At 55.1% G+C, this 16,780-nt stretch overlaps 7 protein-coding genes across 7 annotated transcripts; 4 read left to right on the top strand and 3 right to left on the bottom strand.

Annotated features, from left to right (window-relative positions):
- Window positions 1-81: 81 nt before the first annotated feature.
- On the top strand, window positions 82-2,892 carry CABS01_14227 (uncharacterized protein; the record flags this gene model as incomplete). The annotated part of the gene is made up of 1 exon (XM_060547567.1): window positions 82-2,892. The coding sequence occupies one exon, from the start codon at window positions 82-84 to the stop codon at window positions 2,890-2,892; it is 2,811 nt and encodes a 936-aa protein (XP_060393466.1).
- Window positions 2,893-4,382: 1,490 nt separating this feature from the next.
- CABS01_14226 (glycosyl hydrolase family 3 N terminal domain-containing protein) lies at window positions 4,383-6,854 on the top strand (the record flags this gene model as incomplete). The annotated part of the gene is made up of 2 exons (XM_060547566.1): window positions 4,383-4,913; window positions 4,974-6,854. The coding sequence occupies 2 exons, from the start codon at window positions 4,383-4,385 to the stop codon at window positions 6,852-6,854; spliced, it is 2,412 nt and encodes an 803-aa protein (XP_060393465.1).
- A 539-nt stretch (window positions 6,855-7,393) lies between these two features.
- On the bottom strand, window positions 7,394-7,833 carry CABS01_14225 (uncharacterized protein; the record flags this gene model as incomplete). The annotated part of the gene is made up of 2 exons (XM_060547565.1): window positions 7,394-7,500; window positions 7,569-7,833. The coding sequence occupies 2 exons, from the start codon at window positions 7,831-7,833 to the stop codon at window positions 7,394-7,396; spliced, it is 372 nt and encodes a 123-aa protein (XP_060393464.1).
- A 1,191-nt stretch (window positions 7,834-9,024) lies between these two features.
- Window positions 9,025-10,441, top strand: CABS01_14224 (uncharacterized protein; the record flags this gene model as incomplete). The annotated part of the gene is made up of 3 exons (XM_060547564.1): window positions 9,025-9,507; window positions 9,563-10,169; window positions 10,224-10,441. 3 exons carry the CDS (start codon window positions 9,025-9,027, stop codon window positions 10,439-10,441), a joined length of 1,308 nt encoding a protein of 435 aa, XP_060393463.1.
- Window positions 10,442-10,478: 37 nt separating this feature from the next.
- Window positions 10,479-12,241, bottom strand: CABS01_14223 (uncharacterized protein; the record flags this gene model as incomplete). Its single annotated transcript, XM_060547563.1, has 3 exons — window positions 10,479-11,187; window positions 11,254-11,698; window positions 11,767-12,241. The coding sequence occupies 3 exons, from the start codon at window positions 12,239-12,241 to the stop codon at window positions 10,479-10,481; spliced, it is 1,629 nt and encodes a 542-aa protein (XP_060393462.1).
- A 1,976-nt stretch (window positions 12,242-14,217) lies between these two features.
- CABS01_14222 (major facilitator superfamily transporter) lies at window positions 14,218-15,956 on the top strand (the record flags this gene model as incomplete). The annotated part of the gene is made up of 2 exons (XM_060547562.1): window positions 14,218-14,376; window positions 14,454-15,956. 2 exons carry the CDS (start codon window positions 14,218-14,220, stop codon window positions 15,954-15,956), a joined length of 1,662 nt encoding a protein of 553 aa, XP_060393461.1.
- Window positions 15,957-16,662: 706 nt separating this feature from the next.
- On the bottom strand, window positions 16,663-16,779 carry CABS01_14221 (uncharacterized protein; the record flags this gene model as incomplete). The annotated part of the gene is made up of 1 exon (XM_060547561.1): window positions 16,663-16,779. The coding sequence occupies one exon, from the start codon at window positions 16,777-16,779 to the stop codon at window positions 16,663-16,665; it is 117 nt and encodes a 38-aa protein (XP_060393460.1).
- Window position 16,780: the final 1 nt, after the last annotated feature.

The following is a 16,780-nucleotide window of genomic DNA, read 5'->3' as shown; positions in this document are numbered from 1 at the left end:
AAGAAGAGGCTTTCGCGAGAAGGAAAAGAAGACCTGGGCTGACCAGAAGGACAGAGGTCGCCGCCGCGCCGGTTCGTCGAGATGGGGCGAACCTCTAAATTCACATTCCCCGTCCCCGGGAGGAAACAGAAACCACCGTTTGGCCCGATTGTGTCGGGGCCCATGTCGAAAGCGCAAAAGATTCTGGGAACCGCCGAGATCAATATCGACGCTCCGCGACAATGGGATTCCGCCTCCAACTCCGGCATCAGCGTATGCGTATCTGAAAGCACGGCGACTTATAACCCGAGCGAAAGAAGTCGAGGAGTGATGCGCCATGAAGAGGAGGGCAGTTACGCAGGGAATAATCGCAGTAGGAACAACAACACGAACGCGCAATGGGAACAGGAGTCCGAGATCGTGCCGGCTTTCTTGACGAACCGATTCGCACAGCTGAACACCGAAGGCAGCCAGCGAGAGTTTACGACTGAAACATCAAGCCTCGCCCGACGTGGTTCAAACTCGACCATCACTTCGTGGTACGACAAGACGAAGATGCCGCTTTCGATATCGCAGCAGACATCCTCCTCCGCCATGGCAAAGGGCCTGCCGCAGAAGGCCAACGCAGTCCTCGATATTGAAGGCCATTCATCGACCAATGTGCCAGCACCGTTGAACCTGAAAGCCAAGAAGAGGCCGAGTCGACTAGATCTTGGGCCATTGTTGTCTCGGGCTAAGCACAATAGCTTCAAGGGCAAATCCGACCCTCAGCGAACGAGCTTCGTACATGGACACGAATACACCAACCGATCGCCCTCGCTCGCCTCGGTCACCTCACCCAAGAGCACACCACCGCCGATCCAGCAAAGAATCGAGAGGAAATTAACGAGGAAGAGCACGTACGACAGCCTGAACTCGACCGGAAGCCGGCCGAGAACAGGTTCCAGCAGCCGCAGAGGCGCCAACGACATCAGCACATTGCCCAACCTATATGAGCATTACGAGCAAATGTCCTTTGACTCAGTCCTGGGACATGATGGTCCTTTGGCTGCTGCATCTACTCACTCTCTGAATAGTGTCGCTCACACGCCACTTAGATCGCCGTCTACCACAGACCACCAAAGGAGGAACTTCTCGAGGCCTCCTCTGAGACAAGATGGGACGACGTCAACATACCAACCTCAATTCGGACCGTTACCAGAGTCTACTGCCGCATCAACCAGCCACCAACAGACGCTGCCCGATCGCGATTGCGCATCAAGCGTTTCAAGTCGCTACACCAAGACGTCAAAAGCCTCCAAACGAACAAGTCAGAGTCTGAACGGTTCTGATCTGATGGAGAAGAGTGTTTTGTCGCTGTCCTCAGACTCGGAAGATGATTTCTTCCCCGACTCCGTGTCGAAGTTCACCGGGGGCTCTCGCAGCAGTGATGCGGGAAGTTTGGCTCCTTCATCGCTAAGATCGACACACTCTCGAGATGCCCCGTCATTGGGACAAGGCTCAAGGAAGTCTGTCAAACACGCCAGCTTTGCCCCGACCAATACATATCTCACCATCCCTAGCAAATCGCCGCCCAGCAAACCACCAAGCGTCAACGCGCGCATGAGTTCGTTGCCTTCAACTACATATCGGCCCCCACCGGCTGCGTCCAACCGGTCATCACAATATTCGACCATGTCGACATCAACCACTGACTCGCTCAATAACTCTCTGAACAACTCTTTGAACAGCTCTCTGAATAACCGACAAAGTCGCGCGAGTTACGGTGTTCAGGAGGCGCGCGTAATTGCGGTGCTACCTCCACAAGAATCACACACCATCCCAGATCGTATGATGAGCAACCCACCCCAGCGCATGCTGTCCACAAAGTCTTCCTCTGTCCATTCGGTCGACCAGCCAACGCCGCCCATGAGCCCGACATCAGTAGAGTCCTTTATGAGCTCCGGCGGTGGCGCCGCCGCGGACGCCAACAACACTGCAGATTCTCGCTTCATGGCCGTAACCCGACAGGAAGAGATGCTGCTCGCGGCTCTCCGGATGAAGCGCGCTCGCATGCGCGAATCGATCCTGGCCGAATACGAAGACGAGTCGAGAAGTTCTTCCTCCTTCCATCAGCGCAACTCGTCGCAGGGCACCATCACCGAGATGGACTGGCCCGAACCCCCGCAGACCCTGCGTCATCAGACATCAGCAACCTCGAACAGCACCATCAAGGCCGGATCGCGCGCCTCTGACAGTCGTCCGGCATCTTTAGTCAGAGGCCGGAGCCATCAACGCAGCAACTCCCGCCACCTTGACTTTCCCGCGCCCTCGTCGCAGCCGGTATCCGGCGCATCCTCGAGGACGGGCAGCATGCGCAAGATGAGACCGGTCCAAGAGATGACACAGTCGAGCGAGTCGCCCAAGCAGGAGCGGATTCTGCTGTACTTGGACAGGCCGGTGGGAAACGTCAACTCAATGGACTTTGCGGAGCCAAGCCCGGACCTGAGCGACTTCATGGACTTTGACAATGTCAGCGAGGAAGACGAGGAGTTCACGAGCGGCATGTCCATGTTCCGGAACAGGGACCACCACCGCTTCACCATGGGCGCCGTGGGCAACAAGAGCCGGGGACGGATGCTCATGACGGGCGAGAGGGTCCGCCACGAGTCTTCGCCGCTAAGGCCGAGGGGCGACGACGAGGACGATTTCGGAAGCCGGAGCGCGAGCACGAAGAGGGCGCCGGCTACCGAGATTGTCGAGAGCGACAGCGACGTCGAGCCGATGTTTGGGATCCCGAGGCCAGATTCGCCCGTGTCGCCTGAGGGGACCCTGGGCCTTCCTCACCAAGGGCTGTCAAAGAAGAAAGCTGTCCGGCTCAGCGCGGTCGGCAACGCGGGGGTTGAAGCCGGCTGGTGGGGTGACGACGGTTGATCTGTTTGCAGTTGATGAGTGAATTTTCTCCAAAACCAGGGAGGTCTTCTTTGTCTCTCTCGTCGTGTGGGAACGATTTCTGATAAATCTTCTTCATGATACCCCTGCACATGAACAAAACGTCTCTTTTCTTTTTCTCTTTGTCAATAACAAGATCCTCCTGCTGTACAAAAGATTCTCTTAACGGATACAACCAAGACGCGAGGTGTTATTGGGGCCCAAAGGACGGCGGGATGGGATAATTGTGATTCGGATCTCTGGATGAAGCGGGAGGCCAGGGGCATCTTTTGCATGAGCCATTTGCATTTTTTTTATTTACTTGTTCTTTTTGACCCTCGATGTAGGGGTTACCCGGCATTACGCCCAGTCGAAACCTTTTCTATTGAATGTAATACTATTACACGGTACTCTTGGATGGGAGGGAGGAGCGGCGTAATGAGAGCATCAAACAACTAGGGGGAGGCGAAGGCCTTCGAGATTGAGGTCGCTGGCTGAGGAGAATACAGCAGAGTGTTGTGAGAGCCATAGTCCAAGTCGGTGATGGGATAGACCATCGCGCGATGACTGAGCATATAGTCATTCGATAACGAAATCACCTCAACCTTATGAATGTCTGCCTTTTCTCATTCCATAGCCAACGCCATTTGGTACCTTCTTACATGATTGACATGCCCTTGACGAGCGCTCAAGGCCTTTCATTTACTTCGTCATGACTTTGCTCATGAGTGTATGTTTTTGATCAGTAGCGGTAATGCTTTAAAAGTATCGAAGCAGCGTCAAATTTGATGGTAACATCACGCAAGAAATATGAAAGATTTGATCAAGGCGATTCAAATCCAAGGTACCTTAGGTATGTATAGATAGATAGATATATATATATATATACGCCAGTGACGGTCACAATATGCTCAACCTCGACTAGATACCAAAAAATAGCTCACCCCCAGTGGGGGCTACATCTCTGGTGCTCAGGCTGGGAATCGAACTTGAACTGCAGCCTGTCGTCGAGTAGGCTGTTGGCGTAATTAATTGTTGAGCTTGAACCACTCCATCACCCAGCCAGTCCGACCTAACCAACCAACCTAGGAAGTTGCCTATTGTGCTGGTGACAGGAATGGGCTTGTGTGCATATATGAAGGCATTGTCTCCTGGTGTATTGTGTTGGACCGGATAAATATACCCAGGTTCACGTGATCGTGAGACTCAAACAACAACGCCCGCGCCATTTGTTCCCTTTGGTTCATCACCCTCATTTGCCCATCAATCTCCGGCTGAATCATGCGGCTTGACGCAGTTAAACAGACACACGATAGCAACGTTCAATAAGTATAGATAAAGTAGGATGATCTCAACAAGGGGATGATATGATACGGTCAGAGCGGCATGCCCCGCATCCGACGCGGGGTAGAGATAGCAATTGAACGATCAGATCTGCAAGGGCGTCCGAACCTCATCCTCCTCTCATGTAAACACTATGTGTAGCTCATACGATGTATAAACTCATCAGAAATCATCTGCTCCTTCTCCCCGGGACCATCCTGGCAGCCGGGTTCGGATCGGGTCCATCAGACCAGCAAAAACCACTTACATCCCGGACCTGTCTCGCCCCACTGCCCGCATCCGCATCGGACCCCCGAGCCAACTTCCCGGATTGCACCCGGGATCCCCTCTGCTCCATTGACGTGTGCGACGAGTCTCTCTCCCCGAACCAGCGCGCACAGTCACTCGTAGCCGAGCTCACGATATGGGAGAAGCTGGATAACCTCGTCAACGAAGCGCCCGGCGTCTCGCGACTCGGGATCCCGCCATATGAGTGGTGGTCCGAGGGCCTCCACGGCGTCGCGTCGTCGCCAGGCACAAAGTTTGCAGAGAGCGGCAACTTCAGCTACGCGACGTCGTTCCCGCAGCCGATTGTCATTGGCTCGGCTTTTGATGATGAGCTGGTGGAGGCCATTGGGGCCGTGGTCAGCAAGGAGGCGAGGGCATTTAGCAATGATGGCAGATCCGGACTTGATCTATACGTGAGTGAAGACTGGAATGAAAGGCATCCCACTCAGGTCAGATGTTAACAGAGCCCGCAGTCGCCCAATATCAACGCCTTCAAAGACCCTCGCTGGGGACGCGGTCAAGAAACACCCGGCGAAGACCCATTTCACCTCCAAAACTACGTCGCGGCAATGCTCACAGGCCTCGAAGGATCCTTCGACCCATCCAACAAGAACCTCATCGCGACATGTAAACACTACGCAGCCAACGACTTTGAGCACTACAACGGCGTCGACCGCGCCGGCTTCAACGCAATCATCACGACCCAGGACCTCTCAGAGTACTACCTCCCACCCTTCAAAACGTGCGCCGTCGAGAAGAACGTGGGCTCCTTCATGTGCAGCTATAACGGCATCAACGGCACACCCTTATGCGCCAACGCATATCTCCTGGAGGATATCCTACGCGGCCACTGGCGATGGAACGGCGAAGGCCAATACGTCTCCACGGACTGCGACTGCGTCGCTCTCATGGTCTCGTACCACCACTACGCGCCAGATCTCGGACACGCCGCCGCGTGGTCGATGAAGGCCGGAACGGATCTGGAGTGCAACGCCTTCCCCGGCTCCGAGGCCCTGCAGCTGGCGTGGAACCAGTCCCTTATCTCCGAGGAGGAGGTTGATCGCTCTCTGACGAGGATGTATACGGCGCTCATCTCCGTCGGCCAGTTTGACTCTGCGCGAGAGCAGCCGTTGCGATCGCTGCTCTGGCGAGACGTCGATACGGAGGAGGCGCGGGAGCTCGCTTACAGGGCAGCCGTCGAGGGCTCGGTGCTCCTTAAGAATGATGGGATCTTGCCTCTGTCCGCAGATTCGGGCAAGAAGTTTGCACTCGTTGGGCCTTGGGCAAAGGCTACGACGCAGATGCAGGGTAATTACTACGGCCCGGCGCCGTACTTGATCTCCCCGTATCAGGCTGCTCGAGACCTCGGGCTAGACTTCACGTATACCCTGGGCTCCAAGATCAACGCCTCGGACGACTCGCTTTCCGACGCACTCAAATCAGCAAAGGAGGCAGACGTGGTCATCTTCGCAGGTGGCGTCGACAACACCCTAGAAGCCGAAACACTCGACCGCAAGACCCTGGCTTGGCCTGAACCTCAGCTCGAGCTTCTCCGTGCTCTCGCAAAGATCGGCAAACCCGTCATTGTGCTTCAATTCGGTGGTGGGCAGGTCGATGACACGGAGCTCCTGGCCAGCGACTCCGTCAGCGCGATCCTCTGGGGCGGATACCCAGGTCAGTCCGGGGGCAAGGCCATCTTCGACTTACTCTTCGGACGCGAGGCGCCGTCTGGAAGGTTATCTGTCACGCAGTACCCGGTGATCTACAACGAAGCGGTCCCGTCGACGGACATGAATCTCCGACCGGTACCGGGTAACTCGGGCCTCGGGCGGACGTATATGTGGTACCTCGGCGAGACGCCCGTGCCGTACGGCTTCGGTTTGCACTATACGACCTTTGACGTCGAGCTCAAAGCGCTACAAGAGCCTGTCGTCACCACAACTAAACAGCTCACTCTTTCGGAAGACAGCGAGGATGCGTCTCGTGTACCATCATGGCAAAAGACCCTGGAGAGGTCGATGCTGACTGTTGCGGTGACTGTCACCAATGCGGGGAAAGTTACCTCTGACTACGTGGCACTGCTATTCCTCACATCGGATGCCGGTCCCGAGCCCAGGCCGCTCAAGACTCTCGCGGGATACACTCGCTTCAGAAGTATTCAACCTGGCCAGGCCGCCGTGAAGGAGGTCGTCATCACCGTGGAGCGTCTGGTACGGGTCGATGTGCTAGGGAATCGGGTGCTGCATCCCGGATCGTATGAGGTGTTTGTGGACCTGGATAAGAAAGCGGTGCATAAGTTCCACGTGGGTGGTCCAGCGGTGGTGGTTGAGAAGTTTCCACAGCCGAAAGCTTAGAAGTGCTAGTTTGTGGAACGTAGCGGCAGTCGAGTCTCGTAATAATGTAAGGCAGACTAGAAGCCCTGAAGTGAAGGTAGTCATAGGTCCTTTCGTCGCTGGGATGCATCGGCCAGTAGCAGTTTCCACCGCTTGCGTGTGATGTTATCGTAGTCATAGACTCTCAAGAAGAGAATGATGCCCGCTGTATAGTGACTCGTAGCAGCTGAACAGAACCACACTCTGGCTGTTTGAACAGTCGAAGGCTAGGCAAGAACATAGATGAAGTGTCTGGTCTTTTTATTCCAAGGGTCTATTACACTTTTAGTAAGGGTCAAAACTAACTGTACCCCGAGGCAAGCCCAGATCGTCTACTCAAATCAACCTCCGATATCATGAATACCATTGCTACGTCTTTCCAAGAAGGTGTTTCATTAGGCGTGTTCCCTCCACGCCGAGACAGACCCGGGTTCGCGAGGGAAGCTTTGCCCTCGCCTTCCATCGGACAATCGTACATGTGTGTTTTGAGTGAGATTTTAACGCGACACGTTGCGCGACTCTCAGTTGCCATCCAAGCGACGACCAATGTAAGAATGAACATCAGGCACGCAAACATTCGACACATTCGTCGCTAGGTTCTGACACTCGGCATCCGTATACAACTCGACTACCCAAAAGTCAGCAAAACCCAGGACCTATTTGGTACCCAAAAAGACCCAACAGAATGAAACTCACAGCTAAAAACAGGCGTAAGTCCACTCGCCGAAAACTTCTTATACGTAGAATTATCAATTCCAACCGGAATCCGGTGGCACGCGCCGACATAGTCGGGCGGGATCGCCATGGCCTGTCCCCGCAACGTACCCGTCTCCATCTGCAGCGGGTTTCCCGTGCAATCGGAGGCGGCATCGTAGAACATTTTGATGGTGCCCATGATTGGCGTCGCGGTCGCGGTGGCGGCGAGGGCTGCGACGGCGGCGGTGAGGGTTGTGAGCTGCATTTCTGGTGACGTGGGTAGGTACGTGGTGAAGGGTTGTTGGTGGACCTAGTTTTGGGTATCGAGAAAAGGATCAGATGTTGAGATTGAAGGAAAGGGCATTCCCAAGTATTTAAGTCATTTCATGCGGTGAGGTCACATACCAGGGTTGTCGTCGTTGTTGTGGAACTCTCTCGCTATATTAATATACGATTTCTACGGGGATGGGGGTATACTTGGCGGTCTTGGTCCTCTCCAAGCCTCGAAGCCTCCATTGATCTACAGAGAAGGGCTCGTATTCCCAGTGTTTATTTTCGTTCATACAAACCGGGAAGATTTACTCCACCAGCCGGCCCTCCCGTTCATCCAGTCAATGGACGAGCAAGGATGGCACTGATCGAATCCGACGATGGTGTACAAGAATAAGGTTTTCGGTAGTGACCGAGACCGACTTTTGAGGCTCTGAAAAAGGGATTCTCTGGAGAAAAGGGTCAAACATTCGAAACCGTCGTGTGAGCTGCCTCAAAATCATGAGAGTAAATGATCAATCGATTCTGTTCTTCAGTAAAGCGGAGCTCTGTCTTGCCGGACTGCTTCATTGCGATCCTCTTGTGCCTCTCTGAGAAGAATCCAGGCCCAACGCTCTAATGTCTATTCTCCCGCTCCAAACAACAAGACAGTCTCCCTCCTCTCTAGCCTCAATCCCACACTCATCGAAGTCCAAATAAACTTAGCATTGCATCTATGCTTATCAATACAAGCGTAGTATAGTTTCAACTGACTAATCCATCATCCCGATTCGCAAAGGATTCATCGTCTGCCTGCAGGGTAAGTGAAATAGTCAACAATGATTGGCCAATGGCTCCAGGCACCACCAGGCACCGCCAGGCACCAGCTGCGCCTTGATGGCCAGAATGCCTTGTGACTAAGCGGGATGAGGTAAGCCTACTGACCTCTTGGGTACGATGGTCCAAGCGTCTTGACTCTGGATTGCCATACAAGAAGAGGTCCAACGACGCTCAAGCGTTGACGATGGATTCCTTATGATAAAGGCTGTCTTGTTATTCCTCTGAAGTGTGTAGCTGAGTTGGAGCGTATCCGAGGAGTCTTCGAATTCAGAAAGCAAGATTTCCGTTCCTCGAGTGACACAACAGCAGTCATCCCGAAGCTAGTTCAACTCCACCAAAGCAGCTTTCAACTTACACGAAAACACCAATGCCGTCAACGACCGTCGCACAGAATGCTCGCGCAGCCAACAACCGACGCCAAACGCAGGACAACGACGGCCGAAGATCCGAGAGACCAACACAAATCCTCGACATCAACGTATGGGGAAGCGGCGAGAATTGCGAACTGGGCCTCGGCCCGCGCATCACGCAGGCTCCGAGACCTCATACGCAGAAATCTCTCCTGCCCTACGACATTGTCCAGATCTCTGCCGGCGGCATGCATTGCGCCGCGTTGACCAGCCACGGCGAGGTACTGACGTGGGGTGTCAACGACGACGGGGCACTGGGCCGTGTGAAAACTCCAGATGCACCTGAGGAGGGTCCCCAGGACCTGCTGGACCCGTTTGAGAGTACACCTGGCCTGGTGCGTTTTGAACATGAAGTCGATGTCGTCCAGGTTGCAACGACGAATAGCGCATGCTTCGCTCTTACTTCCGAAGGAACCGTGTACGGCTGGGGTAGTTTTGCTGTAAGTCTATCGGCTTTCTGTTCCCTTCCCACGATTCCACACTAACAATTTCCAGGGAGGAGACGGCAACTTTGGCTTCCTTTACGATAAACCGCCAAAAACCACCGAGCCCCTACCTGTGCATATTCCCGGCCTAACTAGCATCGTGGAGCTAGCGGGTGGCGCGAACCACGTCCTTGCTCTCACTCATGACGGCGACATCTTTGCTTGGGGGTCCGGCGAACAGAACGAACTAGGTAGACGCCTCCTCGCTCGTCGCCGCTTCGAGAGCCTTATTCCCCAACGCGTAGGCTTGCCTAGGCACCAGACGGCCAAAATCTTTGCAGGGTCGCACCATAGCTTCGTCATTGACGTCCACGGAAAAGTCTGGGCCTTTGGGCTGAATAACTTTGGCCAGTGCGGCGTCCCGACACGGGAAGACACTGGCTTTACGACAATCATATCTCCAACAGTCGTCAAGAGTCTTGAGGGATACTCGATCCACCACATCGCCTGCGGTCTTCACCATTCCATTGCTTGCACCAGCGAAGGAGAAGTCCTGGTTTGGGGACGGTGCGATGACGGCCAAATGGGTATCGATCTAAACGCCGTGCCCCACGACAACATCATCTTCGATTCGAGAGGGGAGCCAAGAGTACTGAATGTCCCGACTGTCGTTCCTGGTATGTTTCTTTCAGCTTTGAGCCTAAGCTCCAAAGCTAATTGCTCCCTTTTAGTATCTGGTGCCGACTTTGTTGCGGCTGGAATCGATAATTGCTTCGCAGTTTCTCGAGGTGGTGACGTGTTTGCTTGGGGGTTCTCAGTCAGTCATAACACCGGACTTGCCACAACTGAAACCGTGAGAGAACCGACAGAGATGCGTCGCAGTAGTCCTCGGACGTTCGTCGATGCGGGCGGCCAGTTTGGTATCTCAGCAGGACCAAGCTTGCGTTGAGCTTTCAAAGTACCCTTTTGTTTGTTTTTGTGCCCCTTCACACAATGAGGAAGTTGAGGTTCGAAGCCCTTAGCTTTTGAACCCATGTGCGCTCCGTCTGCGTGTCTGGGTCCACAGACTCCTCGAGGTTCCAAATCGTCTGCAAAGTGTCCATGGCGGTCATGATGAAGCCCCATGGGGTCGCAATCATGAGTCTTTTCAGCCGATCAAGAATCCACTTTCGTCTTTCCGGGTCAGACGTCCCGGCACCAGCAATGAACGTCGGCAAACATGTTGCCTTGAAATTTGGGTCTTCGTCGTGAATACAGGAGAGGTGGTAAAACATCTGACTGTCCAGCTCATCGCGGTCGACGGGCACCAGGATCGAAGCGGACGGAAGGGCGTGCAGGATGTACAAGCACGCAGCAAGTCTGTGAGCGGAACCTGCATGGATTCGACTTTCTACCGGGATGTGCTTAAAGTAGGAAATGGTACGCGGCTCATAAGCCCAGTCGTGCGTATCGAAAGACAGGGCCTGCTCTAGCAGTTGCGCTGCGGCCTGAGCTATGGATGCTGCAGACTCGAGGTCATCCGTGGGTTGGTTCGACAGTTGCGATGCTGCCAAGAGAATTTGCAAAACATCAGGCGGACAGCAGAGGTAGCTGTTGGCGGCAGCTCTGCCAAGCACGGCAGAGGCCTGAGAGGCTTGGTAGTAGGACTTGGCAGTTGGTGTCTCCTGGTTGAAGGCGGAGGCCAAGATATAATAGCTGTGGTGGACGTGTATTAGTTTAGATAATTCATTACCTCACCCAACATCGAATACATGAACTCACATGAAGCAATCTGACATGACATAATCCCGTAAGGCGACATCTGCGGTGGAGGCGGGGCTCAACAAGGTCATAATTCGGCCCGCGCCTTCGAGATGGGGTTTCCAACCGCCGTGCCCGCTCTCGATCAACTCCACGTTGACGAAGAAGAGTACGGAGGCTAGGACCACGTCCCCGCCGACGCCGCCAATATCCTGTAGGGCTGAGGAGAGCAGGCGCAGGGCCTTGTGCTTGGCTACCAGGGCATCGGTTAAGGCTTGCCGGGCGTTTAGATCGGACTCTGGATCTGAGGACAAGGCGCGGGACAAATTAGACATGTGGGCTGCGGAGGCGGCGACGATGATGTGCTGCAGCAAGGGGTGTGCTTTTGTCAAGGGGATCAGGGAACGGAAGGGGTTCCTGTCTGGGAGGTCCCAGGAGACGAGATCCCTACAGACGCGGGTAGTGACTGCGGAAGCGACCGAGTTAGCCGTTCTAGCGTCTTCCCGAGAGATTGGATGAGGAGGTGTAAATTACAGTAGGAGAGGTAGTGGCGGTAGTGATGCTCCACGCCCTGGAAGAGAGGATCGACGAGGGTCCAGGGTGCCGACTGGGTCTCGGTGCCGGCGGGCCGGACGGCAGAGACGACGAGCGCAGTGGAGTCGTTTTCGGCAGATTCGGCAGAGGCCGGAGGGTCCTGGGGCTGGAGGCCCGAAGCGGAAGAAGCGGGGGAAGAAGAGGCTGAGGGCTTGAGCTCAAAGGTGGAAGTCCGCGAGGTCGGGACCAAGACGGTGGTGGTATCGGCCGAGAAGGTGATGGAGGTCTTGCCGGCGAGCTTGCCGCGGCTGGCGACGCCCTCTGTCCAACGAAAGAGCTTCCCGTAGCCAAGACATTCCTGTCCGCCGACTGTACACTTGTGACAGTGGGGATAGGAGCGGTCACAGCGGAGGCGGCGGCGGCGACAGTTGTGGCATGGCTTCGTCGGGGCGTTGAGCATCTCGATGCGTGACATTGCAGCTGGTTGCAGGTAGCCGCAGGCAAGGCTATCCGGGTGCGCGTCAGCACGAGTGCGAGAGTGGGCGGCCGGCGATGCAGGCGTGTGCGCGGTATCCAGACTCTAGACTCTGGAGTGAGGTAATCTCGAGTCTCGGCGGGCGGTGGGTAAGGTTCCCGTCGTCTCCCCAAAGGCCCCAAAGGCGCAGGCTCAATCCAGAAACGGAAGTAAGCTGTCTTTGTGGTAACGATAACGTAAAACGGACAGGGTCAGACAAAGCTTGATTTAGTCAGAGGGCGCCGGACGGTTTGTCGAGGCGGCTCGTGAGAGGATGTTGGTGGTGGTTTCTATGGGAAGCGGTGATTGTGACCGGGTAGTGGTTCGGTTGACGCAGATACTGCCTCAATGGAGAAAAGAAGCGTCAAGACATGCATGACAAGTATGTCCAGGATTGGTAATCGGAGGGGTCCTGTTGTACTGGTGAAGGCGGGGATGCCAGATGAACGTCAGAGCCTCAGAGTGCTCGGTTTGCGCCAGCTCGGAGGGGAAGCGAGATCAGATTGGGTGAGGATTAGGAGGGTTGTCAGATAAGGTGACGTTGAGCAACGGTTTCATGCGGAGGATGGAGAGTCCGAGACTCCAATGCTCCAGCTCTGTGTACAGTGGGTAGATTGTCGATTGGAAATGATATGGCGGTGACGCTGTTGGCCTGTTGCTGCTGCTGCTCGAGGTTGTGGTGACGGGAATCGTGAAGCGTCGATTCGGTGGCCGAAGTCACCGGCACGCAGATACCGTCCGATAAGAACCGATAAGATGGCACACTACCTAGTCTCAATCTAGAAGCCAAGCAACAATTCGTGCATTTCCTGTCTCCACATTTTCTTCTCGAAGACGAACAGCACGGACAGTAAAGATGACGCTTGGTTCGTCAAAAAGCACTGACTTGGCTGAGTCATCACTTTTTGACAGATGCACTAGACCCAATTAGGCCTCTTACGTCTGAAGAACCCCACAGAAATCGTTCCATGTTGCGACAAAGAACCAACCAGAAGAAAGGATGTGTCAAACGTACTCACTTTTCGGAGAGAAGTTCACATCTTCGCATCTTTACCATGTCCACACGGAGTAGTACACCACCACTTGCAACACCCTGACACCTCGAATTATTGTGTCATCACATCCAAGGGCGTCATTTCGGTCGTCACCAAGCAGCAGACACGCAGGTCGCATACCAAACAGAGGCAAACTAAGCGATCGAGGACCCTGGGCCAAGACCGACAGGCAGACCCTCTCTCGTGATTCATTTCCCGTCTCAACTGCCAAAGTTTCGTCCCTCGAGCTGACTCAACGCGTAATTGGTAGTGGTCTTCCTGAGCTTAGCAAGCTTAGCAAGCTTAGCAATTCTGGCACTTGTCGCTTAGAACCACTGCGCAACAAAGAACATGCTGCCACAAATCTTCTGTTCCAAAACCCGAAACGGTGGCAGTTCTTTGCCGAGAAGGGCAGCCAAGGCGCACGCCATGCTCCAACGACCCGTCTCCCGCACTTCTGTCACCTTTCGAGCCATGTGAGCCTTCTACGCTTCTCTGCCCGCGGGCTGGAACCTTGAGGAGCCAAGCTGGACATCTGGGACGACGGTGCCCCATCTAGGCCCGTGGGTTCGTTTGTCTTCCCGGCGCTGGTCGTTGATCCTAGGCCAGATGCAAATCCTGACGCTCCATGTCTCCATTTCTCCACACCAGATGGCAAGAGGCCACCCCCGATTAGAAATTCTCTGCGTCAAAGAGCTTTCCTTTGATGGATCGATGACCTGCTCCTGGCTGCTATTTAGATCTTGGAGGGACCCATTACCATGCATCCCGTGCCTATCTGGTTTTTTCCTATTGTCAAGCCATGTATTGATATGACTGAGAAGATCTTTACGATAAACATAATAGACTCTTTGTAACTGTACACTACAAAATAACCTGAAGATACATAGCGCAAAAAGACCAATGACACAGCGCGACAATACCGACCGGGAAGCCGGCTCCGGCGGCCAGCCTACGGAATTCGACGTCGAGTTTCTCGGCCGACAACGCCCGGCCGTCTTCAAGTCCCAATGGTCCGAACTGGGCTTCTGCTTTTCCCTTTTGGGATCCATGTTGATGGCTGTAAGTCTGACTTCGCAATACTACAAGATAAAGGACATCTTCACTTTGAGGCGTATGGACTCTAATTTACAACCCAGGAATACTTTGTCAGTGGCTTTCACATCATCCTCCCGCCCCTTGCCGAAGAGCTCGACATCCCCGCCGCCTCCCAAACATGGCCCTCGAGCGTCTTCTCTCTCGTCACCGGCGCCTTTCTCCTCCCGCTCGGCAGGCTGGGTGACATGTACGGCGGCTACCTGACCTTCAACATCGGCCTCGCCTGGTTCTTCGTCTGGTGCCTCGTCGCCGGCTTCAGCAACAACTACATGATGCTCATCGTCTGCCGAGCCCTCCAAGGCCTCGGCTCCGCCGCCTACCTCCCCGCCGGCATCATGCTGCTTGGCAAAATCTACCGCCCGGGGCCCCGCAAGAACCTCGTCTTTGCCCTGTACGGTGCCTTTGCGCCCATCGGCTTCTTCTTTGGCATCCTCATCGGCGGCGTGTCGGGACAGTTCCTCAACTGGCGTTGGTACTTTTGGCTCGGCAGCATCGTCCTGGGTATCATTGCCGCCGTGTCTTTCATCACGATCCCGCGCGACTACGGTGATAAGCGCCAGGACATCCGCATGGACTGGTGGGGCGCCGCGACCATCGTTCCCGGCCTACTGCTCGTGGTCTATGCCATCACCGACAGCTCACACGCGCCCCAGGGCTGGGCGAGCCCCCAGATTCTCGTGACGCTGATTTTGGGCGTCGCCTTCCTCGTGGCGGCGTGGTACGTCGAGAGCCGCGTATCTGCGAACCCTCTGCTGCCAGGTGACCTCTTTGCTCCCAAATCCATGAAGACGCTCGTGGCCGCCCTCTTCTTCGCCTACGGCACTTTCGGCCTCTTCCTCTTCTACTCAAGCTTCTACATTGAGACGGTGTTGCACAAGTCGCCGCTGCTGACGGCTGTGTGGTACGTGCCCCTCATCGTCGGCGGCATCATGATCGGCACCGTCGGCGGCTTTACGCTGCACCTCCTCCCCGGCAGAGTGCTCCTCGCCATCTCGGGCACGGGCAACCTCCTGAGCGTGCTTCTGTTCGCCATCATGCCGGATAACCCAAACTACTGGGCCTACGTCTTCCCCGCCATGATCTGCGGCACAATCGGCATCGACATTACTTACACGGTCAGCAACGTCTTCATCACGACCAACCTACCCAGCCACCGCCAGGGTCTCGCCGGCGCGCTCATCAATAGCCTCCTGTTCCTGGGCATCAGCTTCTTCCTCGGCATCGGCGACGTCGTGGTCGGCGAGACGTCCGGCCTGGGGCTCAAGAAGAGCTACCAGGCGGCCTTTTGGCTGGCCACCGGCGTCGCTGCCGTCGCGCTGGTGCTCTACGCTCTCGTTCGCATCGGTTCCGCAAAGAGCGACCTCACGATGGAAGAGCGCGAGCAGCTCGCCGCGGCGGACGCCGAGGCTCGATCACGGTCGTTGGATAACACGTCGACGATGCACGAGGATGCAAACGACCAAGACGCTTCGGCGACGGCGACCGACACCGATGCGGAAAAATGCAGGCCGTCTGCGCCGGAGGAACAAGTCCCGGGGAGGTGAAAGAGCAATCGACCATAAGAACTTTTACGACCGTCACGTCTTTGATGAATATTCTCCTTCCAACCTTGGTTGTTGACCGCCTCGAGAAGCTTGAAAGAAGAAGGCGCACGCATAACGTCGTATGGAACTAGACAAATTAATTGATTCGGAGGTGTGGAGACTGTGAGAGGGCAAAACCAATATGTTTGCCATGCAGGAACAAGATTGGGCAATACGCCGCGCCAACCTCCAGGTTCCTGGTGGAGGGGTGAGGATCATCCATCACGAGGACAGAATTCGTCGGGCGCAGAAATTCCACCATGGACCTTGAGGTAAATACTGTGCGAAAACGAACCAGGCGATGCGTGTTACGACTTACGCACTCGAGAGTCATGGAAGGCAGAGAGACCTTCTGCCTCGCACCCCCGAGAAGCCGCGGCTCTGAGGACATCGACAGGCCCAAAAAAAGAGGCAAACTCCACCCAATAATTCTGGAGTCCGCAGGATCTCTTCAAGACTCATCATCTCATGGGCGGAGGTTGCATTGAAATGCGCTCAGCCTGATTTCCTCACCAAGAAATTCTACCCAGCCTCGTACCGCCCGCCAAGTTTTCTGTGTGAGCGGCGCGCGGGAGCGGGAGAGAAGCACGTCTTCATTAGCCGTCGCCACTGTTCCTGAACGCCGAGATTTGAATAATACAGGGGAAAACAACAGAGCCAAGACAGATTAACGCTCTGCAGCCTCTGGAGGCTCTTCCAAGACTCCCATCGAAAAGTCTTGGGAGCCCAGGGTTGGAAACTGCCAACTCTCCGAGATAACCGTCTTGGCAACGCTTCTTGGCATT

This window comes from Colletotrichum abscissum, assembly GCF_030869225.1.
Source record: "Colletotrichum abscissum strain IMI 504890 chromosome Unknown Scaffold_52.1, whole genome shotgun sequence".
In the NCBI taxonomy this organism is placed as follows: domain Eukaryota; kingdom Fungi; phylum Ascomycota; class Sordariomycetes; order Glomerellales; family Glomerellaceae; genus Colletotrichum; species Colletotrichum abscissum.
This window is presented reverse-complemented; position numbering and strand designations above follow the sequence as displayed.